Source organism: Phallusia mammillata, chromosome 5 (genome assembly GCF_965637545.1).
Source record: "Phallusia mammillata chromosome 5, kaPhaMamm4.hap1.1, whole genome shotgun sequence".
NCBI lineage: Eukaryota > Metazoa > Chordata > Ascidiacea > Phlebobranchia > Ascidiidae > Phallusia > Phallusia mammillata.
Window position 1 is genome coordinate 20,464,345 of NC_137256.1, and position 19,188 is coordinate 20,483,532.

Sequence of the window (19,188 nt, forward strand, 5' to 3'; positions counted from 1 at the left end):
TCAATTCCACCAACAAACTTCTGTTTGTGGTTTGTGGGAATGTGCTGCAATTGTTCGAAGAGAAAACGTTTTGTCACGTGAGAACAACAGCAAGCCAGCGACGTGGCATTAGGTGGTAACGTGGCGAAGGGATGTCGCACTTGCGCAGGCGAGCGCTCAAGCACTCCAAACGCAAAGCCCTCACCACAACTAGACATCGTCTCAACACGACCGTCTAGCGGGCGTAGGGCTGTTCGTTTTCCGGTAGCACCGGTTAGGACGGCTTGTAAAGCACAAGTCGCACCCAACGACGCCCAACAAACGGTAAGTTGCTCGGTGGCTCGGCTCAGGTTCAGCGGGTGAACACCGGTGGAAACATCGGCCAAACGTCGGCGACCGCCTGCAACCGCGACACTTTGTGTTTGTGGGTGCACCACAAACACTGGAAAATGGAGTCTGATGTGGTTATGACATCGACTCCCTGGTGCCTGGCACGCGGTCTGCTCCAAAAACGGGTCGTGACAAGCAGGACCAGTGACGGAGCGGGTCGATTTCAGCGACCAAGTTCCATCCAACAGTCTTTGAGGAGGGACCTGCTGACACAGTGCGCGCTTCGACTCGGGGGATTCTCGCGCCGAAGCAGTCAGTCACGTGACTAGGAACTATTCAACCGTGTCCACGTTGCGACCACGTGATTGCATGAAAATGAGTCCACCGAAAAGGAAACCACAAACAGAAAATATGGACATCTAATGAAATAGCCCAAGTTTTAGGGCTCGAGTGAAGCTCGTTCTGGTTGTTTCGACAGCTCGGACGTCGGCTCGTCCCCAGCTCCGTCACAGGTGACGTCAGAGCTCGGGAATCGGCTTCACGGCCGGTTTCCCGAGCAACGACGCTATTCTGTTTCGACAGCAACGGGGGACTAGTCGAGTTGGCTTCTGTTTGTAGCGCCGGCCTCTCGGCTTGCTCGAGAGGATCGGTGCTGGGCCTTGAGCTCGGCACCGCTCCTCTCTTGTAGCGAGTCGAGGTCTTGGCGTTGCCCGAGTCCACGTGGACGTGGGGATTACTGTTAACCATGACGACGTATACGACGACGGAGACCACCACATTTTGTCGTGCAGCTGCTGCGGCTGCTGCGGCTGCTGCGGCTGCTGCGGCTGCTGCTGCTGCTGCGAGGCGGCGGTCCCCCCAAAAGTATTCGGATTTTTACGTAGCTGGCGATGATCAGGAAATGAGACAAATGACAAAAGAGTACAAGGCTCTTTTATACCAAGCCCGCTCACAGTAGCCAAGCACAGCGGGAGCAGAAGCATCCCGCTAGGCGGCTTCTTGAACAAGAAAGGGAGCAATGCTGGAGCACTTAGCCCCAGCACTGCGCCCTCCCTCGCCCAAGGGAAGCGGAGCTGGTCCGTAGCTTGTCACGAGGCGATGGTACTTAGCAACGCAAGCTTCCACGACACCGCAAAGCAAAGTGCACAGCACTTGCTAGGCAGTGACGCGTTAGCCCCGAAGCAGCAAGACTTCGGGTCCCAAAGCTTACAAGAAAAGGAAAAATTGCCCCTTTTCAATTCCACCAACAAACTTCTGTTTGTGGTTTGTGGGAATGTGCTGCAATTGTTCGAAGAGAAAACGTTTTGTCACGTGAGCGAATGCATATAAACAACAGCAAGCCAGCGACGTGGCATTAGGTGGTAACGTAGCGAAGGGATGTCGCACTTGCGCAGGCGAGCGCTCAAGCACGCCAAACGCAAAGCCCTCACCACAACTAGACATCGTCTCAACATGACCGTCTAGCGGGCAGTTCGTTTGTCGGCGTCATGGGTTTAAAGCGACTTATAGAGCACAAGTCGCACCAACGACGCCCAACAAACAGTAAGTTCTCCCGTGTCTTGGCTTGTGTTTAGCTGGAGAACGGCGGTGGAAGGATAGGATAGGCTGGACGTCGGTGACCGTCGGTTTGTTTGTGGACACTGGACGTCGGTGACCGTCGGTTTGTTTGTGGACACCTTCCAACTTGTTCAACACTAAACATTGGCCCTTTCCAATTCTACAGCTAAACTTCTGTTTGTGGTTCTTAAGAATGTACTGTAATTTGTCGTAACTGTGTTTCCTCTATCGGGGAAGCAAATGAATGAAAACAACGCATGATCGTTCCCAACCAGGGGTCCGCTCAACCATTTTTGAAACCCCAAGAACTTTACATCTGTAACCTTATATGATGTGACTGTGCAGCACAAATTTTACGTCAAAAATGTGAACAGCAGTCACCTTGAGTGCATCGATGACCGCCTCCCCCTTCCGCTTATGTTGTTCTCATGTTTTCATGCACAGATGCCACTAGAGTCGATCCTCCACCCTTCGTCTGCATGTCGCAGTCCGTAGTCGTACCCTCCTTCATTCGTCAAGTAAGAGTACAGGCTTGATGCACCTGTCAGTTACTCGGCGGAATCAGACAAATCAGACAGAAGAAAGCAAAAGCAAACGCCCTCGGCCAATTTATTTGACAACATTTTTCTGCAATTGAAATTATCAAGTTCAAAGTTGTGCTCCTGCATACAGGTAGAGTTTCGGCTGAAAAGTGCATAAGACTATATATTTCCTTCTGCTGTCGATAGTTACTGCCTGTTGTTTCACAAAAAGACACGACAAACACTGCCTTAGATGTAATGCAGCATGTGATGTTCGGAAGCACATTGCTTATCAACTTACATTATGTTGAAGGCAGCCCAGACGCCCATTTTATTACTAAAAACAAGGATAATAGTGGAGGGTAGAAGTCATTTCACCTGTTGACTTGAACATAACATCACCTTTTCTCTGTCATCGTTTGTTACATTATGATGTAAGCTTTTATTTAATTGCTTGTTGACCAACACGAAGGCATCTCAATTAAAACTCTGTCCGTGTCACACAAATTAGCTTTAAAACTGGTTTGAAAACGGTTACAAAGCATATTCATAGCGCTGCGATGACATCAGTGACCGAAAATAGAGTCATTGAATCAAAAGTCATTGAATAAAACAATCCCGATCAGAAGTTTATCCTTTTTTGCTACTAGAAACTACTTGTACGAGGTTTAATTACTTCAATTTGTTGTTATGCAATCGTATTTGTGGACGGACTGCGCACGACCGAAACAGAACAACTAAGGTTGTTTTTAAACTTTCCGCAGTAACCAAGGGTGCCAAACACAACCAAACATGACAACGAAGATTTCATGATTTAAATATGTTTTGAAGCTAAGACGAAGGTATGAAAATGCAGTATTGGCTGTCTACAGACCTCATAAACTGTTAATGTACGTTATTGATCAAATATGGTCAGTAACGGCTGTTATATGAAGAACGAGTTAAGCTCCAAAAGTATGTGCAACAAACTGCTACGATATGAATATGATAAGAAGCAGGTTATTTGTAGAACATTAAAAACGAAGACTCCAGTAGTTGTTGCCTTGCGCTCCATCCAGCTCCGACTGCGTGACCGTTGTGCAAAAGTCCCGAGAAGTCTCCGCAGTAGGTTATTGAATATGTGTACCCGGATGACCCCAGGCAGGATTGTGAAGGGTATAAAAACGTCGGTTTGTTTCGAATACCAGGACAAATCGCGAAGGCGTCTCGATTTGTACTTATAGCTCGAAACTAAAAAGAAGTTTTAAAGTGTTAGACAGGACACTAGATCATATTGAAATCCGCCAAGCTGCTAACAGTATGAAACAAACAATATATTTTAGGTTACAATGCTTTGTAACTTTCATTCGTGTAAGCTCTTTAACTGTACGATCATGCACTAATACATTTAAACTGTAAATGCTTAAAAATGGCATAGATCTTTTCAAGAAGGAATACCTGTACATATCCAACATCAACGTATTGTACAGAGTTAGGAGGCAACAGTTCTAGAATTTGAATTGAAGTTCCGTGATCATACACGACAGGAATACTCGGGCCGCTGTCGTCAGGAAAACTGAAGGTCTGTGACACGATTGGGTAATGATCGGCAAACAGACTTCGCAGATTGCCACCGTATAAAGAGAGAAACCCGTCAGTGGTTCGATACTTAAGGAACGACGATGTGTTGTAACGCAGTAAAGGGGTATCATTGGGCGTGTGCCACATCATCAGATCTTCAGCTTGCAATTCAAAGTAAGCCGGACTCTTATAATCATCACTGGTCGCTGAAGCGAAGTGACCAAACGTGTTATAGTTCTCCCAGTTACCGTCGCCACGATTTCCTTGCTGTTTCCAGCCCTGCTCGCTTGACCAGCGGTCACCTTGAGTGCATCGCCCCCCTCCGTCTCGTATGTTGTTCTCATGTACAGATGCCACTAAAGTCCATCCCCCACCGTTCGTCTGCATGTCGCAGTACACCTGATAGTCGTACCCTCCCTCACTCCTTATCGTATAGACACCATCGTTAGAATCTGGATTGGCGAGCTTGATATCTTTACAGCTGCCGTATGTTTGAGTTTTCGTTGTGTTTCCTTAGAACCAAAGTACAAAGAAGTTTCAACACATTTATTTCTGCCATTCGATTTAGCATAGATTGTTGCACTAACAAGAACGAAACCATTAAAATGTGCCACCTAAATAAATGACCCAAGCCTACCTAGTTTGTCTTTTAACTGAGCAATCTCTTTCTCCGCGGTGTCATCCAATGAGCAGGAGCAATGTGCTACGTTGCCGGGTGGACCCCTTTTTCCTGGGGGTCCTTGTGGTCCAGGGCGTCCATTTGCAAAGGATCGGGGGGCCATTGTCGAAAGAACATTGTTTCCACAAGAAAGAGTGCAGGCTTGTTCTAACTGAGAATCCACCCGTGGAATAACACAGAACAAGACAGAGAAAAGGCAAATGCCTCCAATAAATTTGTCTGACATTTTCCTGCAAATAAACTTATTAAGTTTAAGTTTGTACGCAGCAGACTCAAACTGACTTGTTTTCTTGTTCTGGCAATTTTCAACGGCTGCTGTTAGTTTTTTTGTTCATTGTTACGTCATAGTCAGCTCGAGTGACGTAATAAAAAAAACGCCGTACCATTGGGAAGTATTCGAGATTACTAGCAAATTGCTTCCTGACAAGATGCTTGTTGAACGATTGGACTGTAAGTTATATGAGGTCAAATTGTAAAAACAACATCCTTCTGGCAGAAGCCTCATATAATTTTGTGTATGGTAAAACAAGGCTAAATAACACAACTGATTTACTCTATTTAAAAGCACAAATACGCAAGTGTTACAACAGTGAAATAAAATAAGCTCTTCTTTGCTAAAACCATCTACTTTAGTAGTCCCTGTCAACAAATGCAAACATTACTACAGTACAAAACCTGCCCCCAAATGTTTGCCTATGGCGTTTTAGCAGTAAGAATTTAACTTCGAAAGCTTTAGTTTTACAATGCAGTTCGAGACTGCTTTGCGCAGACATTGGACTGTTTCAGAACGACCGGAAATTCCAAATCACAGGGTAACTTTCAATTATGTCATTAATCTTTCTTTCACCAGAAAAGAAAGCGGTTGATAAATGTAACGTCATTACGCTTAAAGCCCTTTGCTTTACCAGGTTACACTACAAACAAATTGTAACTTGCGCTTTCGTAATCCCGTATTTGATAAAAAAAGTACATCCTACGGTATATATCAGTTTATCCACTCGGCGTCTTTGTTCCAAAATTCGTAAATTTAAAACTTTTTTTTTATCATTGTTTAATAATAAAAATCACCCGGTACTGATTAATTCCAATGCCATTTTAAACAAACTCACGAAAAGTTACGGAAGCATAGCGTTCTTGTCATGGGACATTTTCAAATCGCGGTTGTTATGATTATCAAACGGACGGGGACTTTCCCAGATACAAAAACTTGCAAGGATGTATCTATAAACAAGAAAACAACATTTTAACCGGTGCCTTCGAAAACTGCAGGTGCGCTAGGTGCGCTTGGTCCGCTAGGTACTTCGCTTGGTAAACTACAGGTAACTCGTTTTAATTCAACAAAGCCTGTAAATAGTGCAGGTAACCTTTTTTGAAACGAGTAAACTCGTAGTTACTGCGACGTAACGTAATAATGCTATATGTACTGTTTTTAAGGTTGGGTTAGGGTTGAGGTTAGGGTTAGGGTTAGGGTTAGGGTCAGGGATCAGAGTTTAGGGTTTTGGTTGTGTGTTGGGACTATCGTAACACTTTTCCAGCATTATTTGCGTGTTATAACGTTAACTGCAGTATTTATGATTTGTCGCATAAAAACAGGACAGCTGTAGTATTTTCGAGTTATGTCGTACCTATTCTGAGTTTAATCGCACCAAAGAGAGTTACCTGCACTATTTTTAAGTTACGTTGCACGAAAAAAGGTTACCAAGCGCACCTAGCGCACCTGTAGTATTCGAAGGCACCCCATTTTAACTGATAGTTCAAATCAACTTGAAGAACATGTCCAATAATAGTTACAGACCAACTTCTGATCCAGCTGTCCAGGTTAGTTGTCAAGACCTAACTCAAAATTATGTAATTTGTTGTGAGTCGTGTGACAAAAATAAAGTTGGTAAATCACGACTTTTGTCAGCTGTGTTTATGCCGTGTATCTAAAATGATCAGGATCACTTGGTGCACCTTTATGCTTGATATCACTTTAATATTGCTTGGTGCACCTTTACATTGTTTGGTTCACCGTGTTTACCAAGTTATATATGTGCACCAAGCAGTATTAAGGTGCACCTATAGTGATATAAATATGCACCAAGCAGTATTAAGGTGCCCCAAGTGATATAAATGTGCATGAAGCAATATAAAGATGCACCAAGCTATATATCAGAGCACCAAATGGCGATAATAATGCACCAAGTGATATAATGGGGCACCAAGTGGCGATATTAGTGTACCAAGTGATCTTGTATATTTAGCATGTAGCCATGATTGTGTCAGTAAATCCTGTTTTTCAAGTTCTTTATATATAACTTCATATTTTATTTGAAAGTTAAACAAAAGAAGTACAGAGTTAATACATAAATGTTAATAATGCACTGCAGTTACACCATTCTCATTCTAATCAGTGAATTTAATACACCGGGATGTTAAATTCTTGGGTAGAAAAAGCCTTTATTGTTATTGCTTTAGTGCAAAGAAACCAGTGCATAAAATTACAAAAAGTATTTTAATTTAGTACAATATTTTTGTACAAAATCTTAGATAAATCTAATTCAAGCTCCCTTAACATTGTGACAAAATTTGCATACAGCTTATGCAGGATCGGTTAGCTGGGACAGAAAGGGATACAGGAGATTTGGCAAAGATGCTTGTTGATCTTGGTATTACACCCACCCCTTCACCTGACTGGTAGTGATTTGTGTTTTGCAATTTTTATGTGGTTTTAAAATACTTTTTTGGGGCAGTGTAGCATACATTAGTTTTTGTAGGGAAAATGGTGCTGTTTGATGTTTTAACAAATAAATGTAGATTTTTACAATTTTTTTGGTGGGTACTTAAAACATTCGAAAACCCTGCAATTAAATTTTTTTTTGATTACGAAGTGGTGAACTGAGTTTAATAGCTCTGGGTTATCATGAAATTATTGTTTAGGGCTGGTGCTATTCAATCTCCTGATTTCTTGAAAATGACAGAATCTACATTAAAACCTGGTGAGTTAATATTAAATAAACAATGACCTTTTTGAGGTTGGTTGGAAAACTATTTTGTGTGGACCAAGACATTTTGAGTTGACAGGGTTAACACTTTGTTTCATGCACGTATAGTTTAATAAACATTTTGTTGATACCTGTTTTGTTATTAAGACCTCCAAAAACATTTTTTTTCAAGCGAATTGCAATTAAGAATTCACTAGGCCAAGCATTTAGTTTTGAAACTGTTTTTCTATGATTAAATAAAAAACATCAATTTTCTGGTTTGAAACTTGAAAACAAAATATAAGACTTTATTTTATGTTTATTATGAGCCTAAAACTTGTGTTTCAATTGATAGAACAAGATGGAAAATCAAAGGAGAAACATGTCAAATTTGATGTGTCGCCACCAGAAAAGCTAGCAAAATCAAGTTCCTTGCAATCAATACTCAAGAAGGCTCCTATAAAGCCCCTTCAAGTCAATTTTGTATGTAACATTTTGTTTATTTAGTATATAGGCTAAAGCTGTACAGTTAATCTGTAGGGTAAAAGAGCAAGCAAACTGAAATGTAGGATTAAATTTTAAACATTTCATTGATAATCTTCAAATAAATAGGCAGAAAACTGTGAAAAAAAACCTTACGATATTTGAAAGAGGATAAAAACATTTAAATTTTTTGTTACAGAATGCTGCAAATGTTGAAGAAAATCCACCCCCAATGTCGTCAAATCAATATTCGAAGATGGTTAATCGTCTTTGCCGAACAGAAAGTGTTATACAGTCATTAAAACAGACTCTCAGTTCAATGAAAGCAAAACACGATTCAGCAAACCAAGAAAAGACTTTGGTTATTGACAAGTATGTTAAAAAAGTAACTTACAGATACATCGACTGTTTTGCATTTGAGGTCATTGGTTTAACTCCCAACTAAGATATGGCTGAATATAAGCAATAGTTTACAATAAAACTTGATCGAAGGTCTTTTCACAAAAAAGTATCAAAAGTATTTTGTATGTTGTGAATGTCTACATCAATACTGGATCCCAATTGTTATAATTCAGCAAAACGGAATTCCCAATACTATGTACTGTAAAAGGATACTGGGTATACTCATACCTTTACTATCCTTGCACAAATGTTTACTTGGTTAGTTTTTTTGTTAGTTTTTGAAAATATTTTTAGCCATTAAATTATGTCAATAAAAGTTGACTAAATATTCGCTGAAAAATTTTTTGTAGGTTGAAAGAAGAAATTCGGGAGCAGGATAAAAAAGTTAAAAGTCAGGAACGAGACTTAGTGGAGGAAGGAAAACGAAGGGAGGACGCAGAACGGCGATGGAAAGAAGCAGAAAAACAAATTGCTGACCTGCACTTACGAGTGGAAGAGTTAAACAAAGTAAACTTGTAGTTTATGATATATGCTTTTGAAAGTAAGATCACATTTTGGCAGTAATAGTTCTATCTAAATTTTTTTCCTCATAAATATGACTAAGTTTTTGTAACAATTCAAATCAAGTCTTCATTAAAACATAGCTTAAGTAATCTTCAGTATTTAAGCACTACAACATTTTTGAACATGAATGTATGGTTTGTGATTCCATAGAAATCATACAATAACAGCAAAGAGGATGACACGATAAAAGAAAAATATGCCCGTCGGATTGAAGAAGCAAAAATAGACATCGCCCGTGAAAAGGAGGTCCGTGAAGTGATCGAAAATTCTCACATTGCACTTTTGTCACGAGTTCATGACATGGAAGAGGCTATCACGCATGAACGTAATCAGGTGAGTCCTACCTTCTATAAAGCACTGTTAAAACAAAGCCATTTTAAGCCTTAGTGTAGTTGACTCAGCTACAGTATGTTTAATACATGTAACATTTTGATTCATTTAGGATAAACAACCTATGCCCAACTTAATGCAATTATAGCGGTATGAACTATACCAGTTAAACTGGCGATTTATGGAAAATTTCAGACCACTGTGGTTGTAAACAGTCACTTATTTACCCAATGTATCCAACTGAGAACTGGCAAAGACGTGGCTAAGGTCAAGTCCAAGTTATAGCAACAAAAAAATGAAACCAACATGGCTTTTTGTCCCCTAGCAGCTAAGCCAGTGGTTCCCAAACTATGCGCCGCGGCACACTGGTGTGCCGCCAGTTGTCATTAGGTGTGCCGCAAAAAATATTGAAATTAAAATCAATCAAGTAGAGTAGTAGTACCAGGTGCTTAGACCACTAGGCCAACATGCTCCATGTCTCTGAGATGTTCAACTAAGCTATTTAACTATGAAAGTGACCTGTATATCGGCTTTATCACCTCATAGTTAGTGCCTTTGTCAGCTAAAAGAATTATTCAAATGTTCGAAGTGCGCCAAATAATTTTTGTTTTTTCTAAAATGCGCCTTAAAAGAAAAAAGTTTGGGAACCACTGAGCTAAGCCAAGACTTTCCAACTCCATTTTTTACACTGTGTTTTTCAAAGGAAATGTATTTTGTCAGCAAACTTAATCAATTTAAATTTTTACAAACTGCCTTGAGGTGACAGCCAACCAGGTTAAGAAACAGTCAAGAAACGAACACAAATATTTCACTTGATTGTGTTTGTGACACAATTTAAGTTAATTCTTTCATTGGTAGTAACTAAGGTCAAAAAGATACTGCTAAAAATCTGTTTTTTTACTGTTACAGGCTTACAGGCAATAAATTTGGGTAAACATCATACAGACAATACATTTGATGCTACTGCATTCAAGCTGTTAAAGACTGTCACAAAACTTGGTCTCAACTCAATGCATTTTAACACCTCACTTATTGATTCACTGACCGTTAAAACTTGTTTTTAAAGGTTGAACATTTGTCGGAGGAAAATAAAAGACTGAGAGAAACTAACACAAACTACCTGAAACAGTCGACTGAATGGACAGAAAAAGCCAGTAACATGGAAACCATTCTGTCATCGTTTAAAAAAGAGTTAGATGCAAAAGAAGAAGCAATAAGAAGGTAAAACTACAATAACTTCTTGCGTGTATTTATGCATTCTAATTCTTGCTGCATACAATATTTCTATGGCCGTAGAGAGTACAAAACCCTGTTATATGTTGACATCGAGTTTACTCACTACATGCCACACTCACATTCTTGTGAGTTCCTATCACATGATGCTTGATAATATGGTGTAGCTGCAGCATGTTCAGCCATTATCCAAAAAAGTTTTACCTGACACTTTTTTTGCGCTTCACAACATTTCAACATTGTGCAGTCCCTCTTCAACACATGCCTCACGTACTAAAAAGTGGACTGGGTTGAAAGTTTTGTCAAATGTGATATTTTTACAGATTGGTGGATGAACAACAGCAAAATGAAAAGGAAGGGTCTGAGCTTGCATCAAAACAAGATTCCCTACACCGAGAACTGAAACAGTGCAACATACTACTTGATGCTCAAAAGGTGCAGTGCAGTGTTTCAAAAATTTATTTATTTGGGTTCTATATCCAAAATAACTTAAAAAAATGGCTGACGATCAGTGGTTGTTTGATTTTTACCAACTGACCTACACATGTGCAGCATATGAGTCAGGCAACAGTGCTCGCCATTCGACTTTTAATGGGCTCACCACTTAGCCTGTGTAGCTCAGTTGGTAAAGCGCAAGTACTATGATGAGAATCTAGGTTAATTTGTTAGCCTTAAACAAGAGTTTTTACCTACATAATGTTCGAATCTGCTACATTGACGAATGATCACAGTTTTTCATTGTTACACATACAGGCTGCTTTTACCCAATTAGAAGACGAAAATAAAAACCTCCAAACCGCTCTTGAGGAGGAGAGAGGGAGGAGTGAGGAGCTGGATGAAAAGAGCAAGGAAATAAACAAGCAAGAAAAAGAAATGAAGTTGGAAGAAGAAATAAAAATACGAAGCATTGAAGACCGAATGAAATCTGAAATGCGACAGGTTCGTGTATGTGTTACCTTTAGTTATGAAAACATTTGAAATGGAAATGTCCATTTTTAATTCTTGAGTTGCATTAAGTTGACTCTACTTTTATTTATATGGGTGAAACATATTGTAGCAGCACAATTGCGCTAAAATATTCACCAAGCTGAAAATGTTTGCCATATTGTGCATCCAATATTTGTGTGTTTTTTGAGCATTTTTTCTAATTTGTTTGTTGAACACCTTTTATTTAATTTCATAACTTTTACCTTCTTTTCAAAAGAGTGTTATTAGTAATATTTTTTTGGAACTGTACATATATATTTCTGTATCATGCACCACTGTTCTTAAAAGTGATTAAAAAAATTCAGGCTGTAAACAAAGTAAAGAGAAAAGCTGATGATGCAGAAGCGAGGATCAAACTGTTAGAAGAATGCATCAAGAAGCAAGAGGGGGTTTTACGACAGAAGGATTCAGAGTTCGAATCCAAGGAAAAGGAAGCAGACAAACTCTTGTTTGAAGAAAGAAAAGTATAAAATTATTTGTTGTGAAAATTTCCAATAGAAATCTTATAGGCGAGAAGTTTTTTTTCATATGATTTTAAACTTGGTTTTGAAATTTTGAAATACCCTGTGTTGCCTGTGAACATTTTGTAAGAGGTTGCCTAGGTCATGGCCCTTCAAAAATGGCACTTTGTGTTTTCACACTCTATGACTCATAGACAAAGGTTGATTTTTATCTTTGTTGCGAGCTATGCTGAATTTCACTTTTTATGGCCCCAGAAACTATTTTTTAAGCCGTAATATGGCTATTAACTCTTTCAGTTGTAGACCACTAAATCTAAAGCAGAGAACCACAAAAAAGTGACATATTTTTTATCATTGCATTGTCAGAAAACAGATCAAGCCATCAAGGAGCGCGATCAAGCAATAAAGTCCAAAGAGAGTGTCATGAAAGATTTGAACAAAGCAGCAAGCGATGTGAACCGTGACAAAGAATACTTGCAACAACAGCTTGAAGAAATCAAGGTTGCAAATATGTTTTATCATGATTCCTTAAAACTAAATATTTTTTTAACACCGTTTAATTTTGATATTGGTGGTGTTTTATAAACTTGTTTGTATTTATCCTTGGTGGGCGTACAACGCTAAATGCATCATGCTTGAGCAAGTCATATCAATTTGACTTGATTTTATACAACTTGGTTAAGTGTTGATAGCTTTAATTTAGTTCAACCCGTTGAGTTTAACTGGGTTGAAGCAATGCTGCTCGAGTTTCTTGCTTAGAAAAACACAAGTGACTGAGACAAGATTAAAACCCACAACCTTGTGAACATGAGGTGGACATTTTAACCATTTGGTCGTCTTGGCTGTTTAATCCACTAATAAATTGTCATTTTTACCCTTAAAAAGATTTTCTGATTTATGTTTCTAGTTGGAACAGGAGGTCACTTTGAAAGAAAAGCAACAGCTAGAAAATGAAAATCATCGCCTTATGGATCGAATATCATTAGTTGAACACCAGGAGGCAGCATTTAATCGAGCACAGGACCTGGCAGCTGCTGCCAATTCTGCTAAAAGTCAACTTTCATACGAGAATGGAAAACTACAGGTTGTATATTGACTCCAAATTGACCAGTTTTGCCACTTTTCTTTATTTATTAAAACTAATAAGGTACATTTTTGTAATTTACCCTGGTAACTTGGTGCATCTGAACAGGCTTATTAACAATAAATCGTATGATTCCAATGTTTAGCTAATTAAGGACCATTTAATTTCTAATGTGTTTGGATCAATTCAATAAAATTTTACTGGGTTAAATTACCATAACCCTGTGCTAATCCAATAGAAAACAAGTACATTCAATACAAAATCTAATAAAAACGACATTTAGACAAGAGTGGAGCAACTAGAAGAAGAACTTCGATCTCTAGCCTCAGTGCAGTCGCAAGTTGTACAGCTGCGTGCAACCAACCGAGCTTTGGAACAAAAATATTCTCAAATGTCAACAGAACTTGCTTCAAGCCGCGTAGATTCGGGCAGAACTAATGCTCATATCAAACAAGTAAGTTTATGTTCAATATAACATTATTGCTTTTTGTCCAGGTATTTTGGTGCTTAAATTATGCCTGTAATAAGGCAATACAAAACTACCTGTTCATCTGATTTGTGGTAAACTTTTTTTACGCCTTAATTTTGTGTTGTTGTCAATAGGCATGGGCCAAAACTGCAAATGTTCTGTTTGGTCGAACACCAAGCATCTCACGTTCATGCTCGGTGCATTGTGACATCACAAATATTCCCAATTCCGTGTTTTGCAGATTTCCAAGGTCCCTTGCAGCACTAGCATTGTATTAAGCAGTACAGGCCCCAGACACATTTTTCTACCATCTAACACATTTCAAAAACAGTCATTTCCTTTTTTTGATACCCTTTTGAACACCAGTTTTATACAGTAGCAGGGTTTAATACTGGGGTTAGTTTGTGCAACTGCTCAGAACTGAGCATCAAAAAGCGATGTCTGGAGTATTCAGGTTCTGGCTTGACTCTGCCCTTTCCTAATTGTCAGTCATTTAGTGTAATGTTGCTTAAGCAGAACACAGTATGTAAAAATTAGATACAAAGTTATCTACTTGATATTTGTTCACTCATTAATTGCTTTGTAGCTACAAAATGGAATGTCACGCAAAGAAGCTGATTTCAACCTAGCTATTGCTGCCAGAGATGAAGCTGTCAAGGAAAAAGATGCAGTCCTAGCACAAGTTGATGCCATAAAAGTATGTTTAACTTGTAAAATACAGTCTAAATTTAAAAAATCATCAAACATCAACTACACCAGCACTTCTCAAATTCTGTGTTGCGATCTAAACATGTGTCGACATATTACTTGGTTGTTTGTGACTAAAAAGGCTCTGTTTAGTGAGTGCCATACTTAATTGCAAATTAAGAGCACCAACCCTGTAATTTAAAAACAATTTAATGGACTTAAACAGTAAACAAAAAACCCAACTGCGGACTCCTGTAGGCATTATAAATTCAACCACCAAATAAATCACTCTAATCACTCACAACAAATACCTGAACATCACTTAAACTTGGGCATTGGAAAGAATCCGTATCACAAGCTATCTTTTCCATTTCTAGGAGCAGGAGAGAATTAGATCTGCACAACTGCAACGTGATTTCAACAGTTGCCGTGCTGATAACGAGCGACTATCATCAACAGTTAATGAAATAGCCAGCCGATTGTCCAATGCACAAGAGAAATTAAACGAAGTCCAGTCGCAACTTGGACGAAAGGATGCCCAAGTGTCAGCACTTCTTGATGAAAGGTAATTTAAAAGTAACACATACACTACTGACTGTCACTACAGCATACATTGGCAATTGTTTGAATGCTGTATACCATTATATTTGACTTGTCAAAATAATATTGACCTTTTGCCCCAACATAGTGTAATATTGGTTTGTATTAGTTGATTCTAATAAAAATCTGACTGGTTCATACTGTAATGTTGTTTTTGAAGTCATTACATTAAAGCCAATTAGTTTTTAATCATCAAGTACTTATGACATTATAAATCGCTGGACATATCATGAACAATTACCTGATGAGGAACCCCCGGGCTACACTATGGCTTTAGTTGATGCAACATGTTTACATACAAACTGCAGTATTGGCAATCTTCAGCTTTTATACAGTGCACCACAACTATTGTTCTGAGGGCAAAATAGTATAATTGACTCATTTACGGCAGTAGTTACTTAAAAAATTGACTCAAGCACTGCTGCTTAGTTATATTTTTGTTTTCTTAAGTAATAACTAAGTTTCCCATATTTTGTAAGCAATTTTTGTAGAAGCCTGCCTATGATGCAAAAACTATAAAAAAGGCATTTGTGATTTAAATAAAAAGGTCCAGTTTGACACATTCACGGATTTTCAAATTTAATACCAAGTCATAACTTCTACAGAGAAAAATGCCATCACCAGTTGAACGACTTTCAAACAACAATTACACATTTGGAAACTCAATTACACGAGCGAGATGCTGACGAACATGCAAGAATTTCTCCAGCTCTAAACGCTCTTGAGCAAGCCAGACACGAAAATGTTCGTCTTGCCGGTTCGCTAGATGATGTTCTGCACACCAATGCACAGTTAAAGGAAGATTTGGATAAATATAGGGTAATGACTCTTGTGGTGATCAAAAAAATAATTTTCTGTTTCAAACCACCTTAGATTTCAATGTTTATGATTAAAATCTTCATAAAGGGTAATGTGCTTTAAAAAATGTTTTGGCTAAAATTGCACAACTAATTAATAAATATTTAAAATAAATTTGCTGTGCCTACTTTTATATGTTTGAATATATTTACTAAGTTGAAAATATTACGTTAATAGGACGTAGAACTTTTAAAATTGTGAAAATAACATTATTGTCATTATTCAATTTGCCAAATTTTTATGCAATTAACCAGAATATGCTGATGATGGGCCATAGTCTGAGATTTGGTATGCAATAAAACAGAAAATTTGTTCGATCAATATACAATTGACCAACATTTTCTGCACCAACTTTATTTCTTCTGATTTAGACTGACTTGGAAATACAGAGGGAGAAAGCTGACATGTTGACACGGCAACAAGAAGCACATGAAGATGAAGTTTCTATGACGGCAAGAAACCAGACTGACAGGTTACAGCAGATGAAAGCACAATTTGCAAAGGAGAGATCGGCAATCAAAAGACAAATGCACAATCAAATTGCAGAGGTATAGTCAGGGTTGCCATCAACATGGACCCTAAAATATTGAAATATAAAACTTTCATACAAAATGAATCAAACATTTTTGATCACATCATTTATTCAAGCCATAACACATCACATGCAATTTTTTCATGTTTTCTTTTCGGTGCAAAAACATGTTTTGGTATGTTACGCAACACCAGATGCCAGAGAAAAAGATAGAAGTTTTGTAATTGTTGAATAAGGACAACAAATTTTTCCAGGACATTGAAAATAAGGACAAATCTTAGAAATAAAAACAGTATTGCAACCCTGGGTATAGTGTTAACATCACTGCAAAAAATAACAATTGTTGTGTTTAAATAAAGTTGGACAATTATTTGTAGATCAAAAAAACAAATGAGGCCACACAATCACGCAACACTCAGTTAACACGGGGAAATTCTGAACTTCGCTCAAAAATTTCCAACCACGAGAGGGTGATTACTAAACTAAAGGAAAAAGTGAAACAACAGAAGCATGCTATCGAGCGACAACAAACTGAGAAAAAAAGCAGCTATGCAACTGAAAATAAACTCAAGGTGAGTTCCATGTAGCTGATTAATAATTTTGTGAAGCTAATCTTTGAATAACTGCTGTAGTTTAATTAAAAATATAAAATGGGCATGATGCACCTACAGCATACCGGAGTCGGCCAAATTCTTGACACTTTTGATAAATACCTTTCATGAATTCGAACCGGCAAAATGGCATTGTGTATCACAAACCACCCAGACAACAGCAAACCGAAAAAAAAGATTTTAAGCAAAAATTCTGGTCATGTCTGGCAAATTCTGGACAGTTGTTAATCTAACTTGTTTTAATTTATTAGCAGTACTTTTATATGAACCTGAAAATTATTGGCAATTGAGCTTCCAAACAACACAAAAAGTCGTTTCATGTTTGTTTACTCATAAACATACAAGTTTACAACGATACACTTTTACAAATACTGTGCATGTGGAAGCAAAAAAATGGCAGTACAATTTTGAAACAGTCAGAAATATATTTCTTTTTGTGTTTTGTTTCAGGAAATTGACAATGAACTTGAAGGCCTGGAGAAAACTAAACAGAACTACATCAAGAAAAATGAAGAGCAAGCCACAGTGATTGCAACATTTAACTCTGAGGTAAGAAAAAGACATTATGATGATCATTTTTACAAATTTTTTGCCTGTCATCCAATGTTCATATGGCCCCTATGCAGTTTGAGATGATAACAATAAAAGATGACTTAAAAGTTGAACACCAATCATTTTATGTTGTTGATTAGTGCTTGTCCATACATGTTTTCATTTTTTAAATTCAAATGTTTCCAGAAGCAAACTCGTTATTTTTTTTCAAATTTGGATTGGTCAGTGTAATAACAACAGAAAATAAAGTAATGGCCTGGCCTTGACCCATCCCTCTAATTTTTTGTGCTTTTTTCATTCGATACTTGGTCAAACAAATCAGTTTAGACAAAAATTAAATGTGCACATATGTTTGTAAAATGTACACATATTTTTGGTAAACAATAAATCCACAAAATTAGGTTATATAACGTAACCACTTTGGACTGCAGGTAGCATCTCTAAAAGAAGACATTGCAGCCTTAAGTCATGCACAAAAGATTGCTCGAGACACCTCACTAAAACTGGAAGAGCAAGTGAACAAAGAAAGGGCGGAAAAGGAACTTCTGATTGCTAAAATAACGGTTAGCAGCCATAATTTTCAATATTTGACCTATTTGGCAAAAGAATTCATTCAAAAGATATACATGGTATATTGTTAAAAAACGTTTTTGTGTTTGTGGCACAAAAGCTAAATAAATTATTTGGCCGTATTTAGGGATGTGCCAAAATTGCAAATGTTCTGTTTGGTCGAGCACCGAGCATCTCACTTTAATGCTCGGTGCTCGGCCGAGCACGCTCGGTGCATTATGACGTCACAAAAATCCCCTTTCTACGTTTTAGCTCTACAAGGTCTCTTACGTCACCGGCGGTGTTTTATTACGCTGTACATGCCCTTTTAAGTACGCGTTTTTCCACTATCTAATGCATTTCAAAAATCATTCGTTTTTGTTCATAGACACCCTTTAGAACGCTAGTTTCGTATTTTAGCAGGGCATGAATATGCAAATTTAACGCTCGGGTCAGTTTTTGCAACTGCTCGGCCGAGCACCGAGCATTAAAAACAGCGATGCTCGGTACCGAGTACTCGGGTTCTGGCTCGGCTCGGCTCGGCCCATCCCTAGCCGTATTGGTGTTAACTCTGTTCATATTTTCAGTCATTAGATGGTGCCTTGAAACATGCAATATCTGAGAAACAAATTGCCGACGAGAAACTTCGTAAAGTGCAAATTGAATCAATCCATGTACAACAAAACCTGCAGGTAAATTATTCCTGATTTTTGCCAAAAACATTGAGAATTTTTTTGTGCTACTGTATTAACGCAGTGTTTCTTCACGTTTACAAACACACAATTTTTTTCATTGTCCAAACACTTTGTTATACTTTAAGCACTTCACTCAATCTTTGTTGGCCTCCCAGTGGTAAATCCTTAACTTCACGGAGAACCAATAATATAGAGGTTTGATTTTAACATCAAGCTTTTTTACAGCAAGCGCAAACTTGGTTTAAGGACAAATTTGAAGTGCTACAGAATGAGATTTCTCAGAATGGAGACCGTGTCCCTTTTGTCTGATCAATGTTTTTATTGTGCAACTATTATTGTTTTGCCTTTTTAACGTGGTTCTATTATGTTGGAAAATTTGTCGATCTTATATTTTCGCAACAAATATGCCTTTAGTTGAAAGGACTGTTGTTTTTTGGCCCTAATAAACGAACTTAAACCAACATGCTATTTTATAGTCTAATACAGTGGTTCTCAAACTTTT

The 19,188-nt window shown here is 38.2% G+C and overlaps 2 protein-coding genes across 3 annotated transcripts; one reads left to right on the forward strand and one right to left on the reverse strand.

Moving 5' to 3' along the window:
- Positions 1-2,653: 2,653 nt before the first annotated feature.
- On the reverse strand, positions 2,654-4,851 carry LOC145229297 (intelectin-1b-like). Its single transcript, XM_080094610.1, has 3 exons — positions 4,585-4,851; positions 3,825-4,459; positions 2,654-3,617 (listed from the first exon to the last, which is right to left on the reverse strand). Exons 1-3 carry the CDS (start codon positions 4,727-4,729, stop codon positions 3,387-3,389), a joined length of 1,011 nt encoding a protein of 336 aa, XP_079950736.1. The 5' UTR covers positions 4,730-4,851; the 3' UTR covers positions 2,654-3,386.
- Positions 4,852-5,792: 941 nt separating this feature from the next.
- On the forward strand, positions 5,793-19,147 carry LOC145229826 (coiled-coil domain-containing protein 150-like). Of its 2 annotated transcripts, XM_080095153.1 has the most exons (24): positions 5,793-5,865; positions 6,365-6,444; positions 7,205-7,302; positions 7,546-7,604; positions 7,945-8,072; positions 8,272-8,444; positions 8,825-8,981; positions 9,189-9,371; positions 10,435-10,589; positions 10,925-11,036; positions 11,355-11,540; positions 11,894-12,052; positions 12,416-12,550; positions 12,957-13,133; positions 13,417-13,587; positions 14,189-14,299; positions 14,667-14,854; positions 15,495-15,708; positions 16,119-16,295; positions 16,657-16,851; positions 17,341-17,439; positions 17,874-18,005; positions 18,579-18,683; positions 18,912-19,147. In XM_080095153.1, the coding sequence occupies exons 2-24, from the start codon at positions 6,400-6,402 to the stop codon at positions 18,993-18,995; spliced, it is 3,243 nt and encodes a 1,080-aa protein (XP_079951279.1). In that variant the 5' UTR covers positions 5,793-5,865; positions 6,365-6,399; the 3' UTR covers positions 18,996-19,147. The 2 variants fall into 2 exon arrangements, with proteins under 2 accessions (XP_079951279.1, XP_079951278.1); XM_080095152.1 differs by lacking the exon at positions 5,793-5,865 and having other exon boundaries at positions 6,109-6,444.
- The last annotated feature ends 41 nt before the right edge of the window (positions 19,148-19,188 follow it).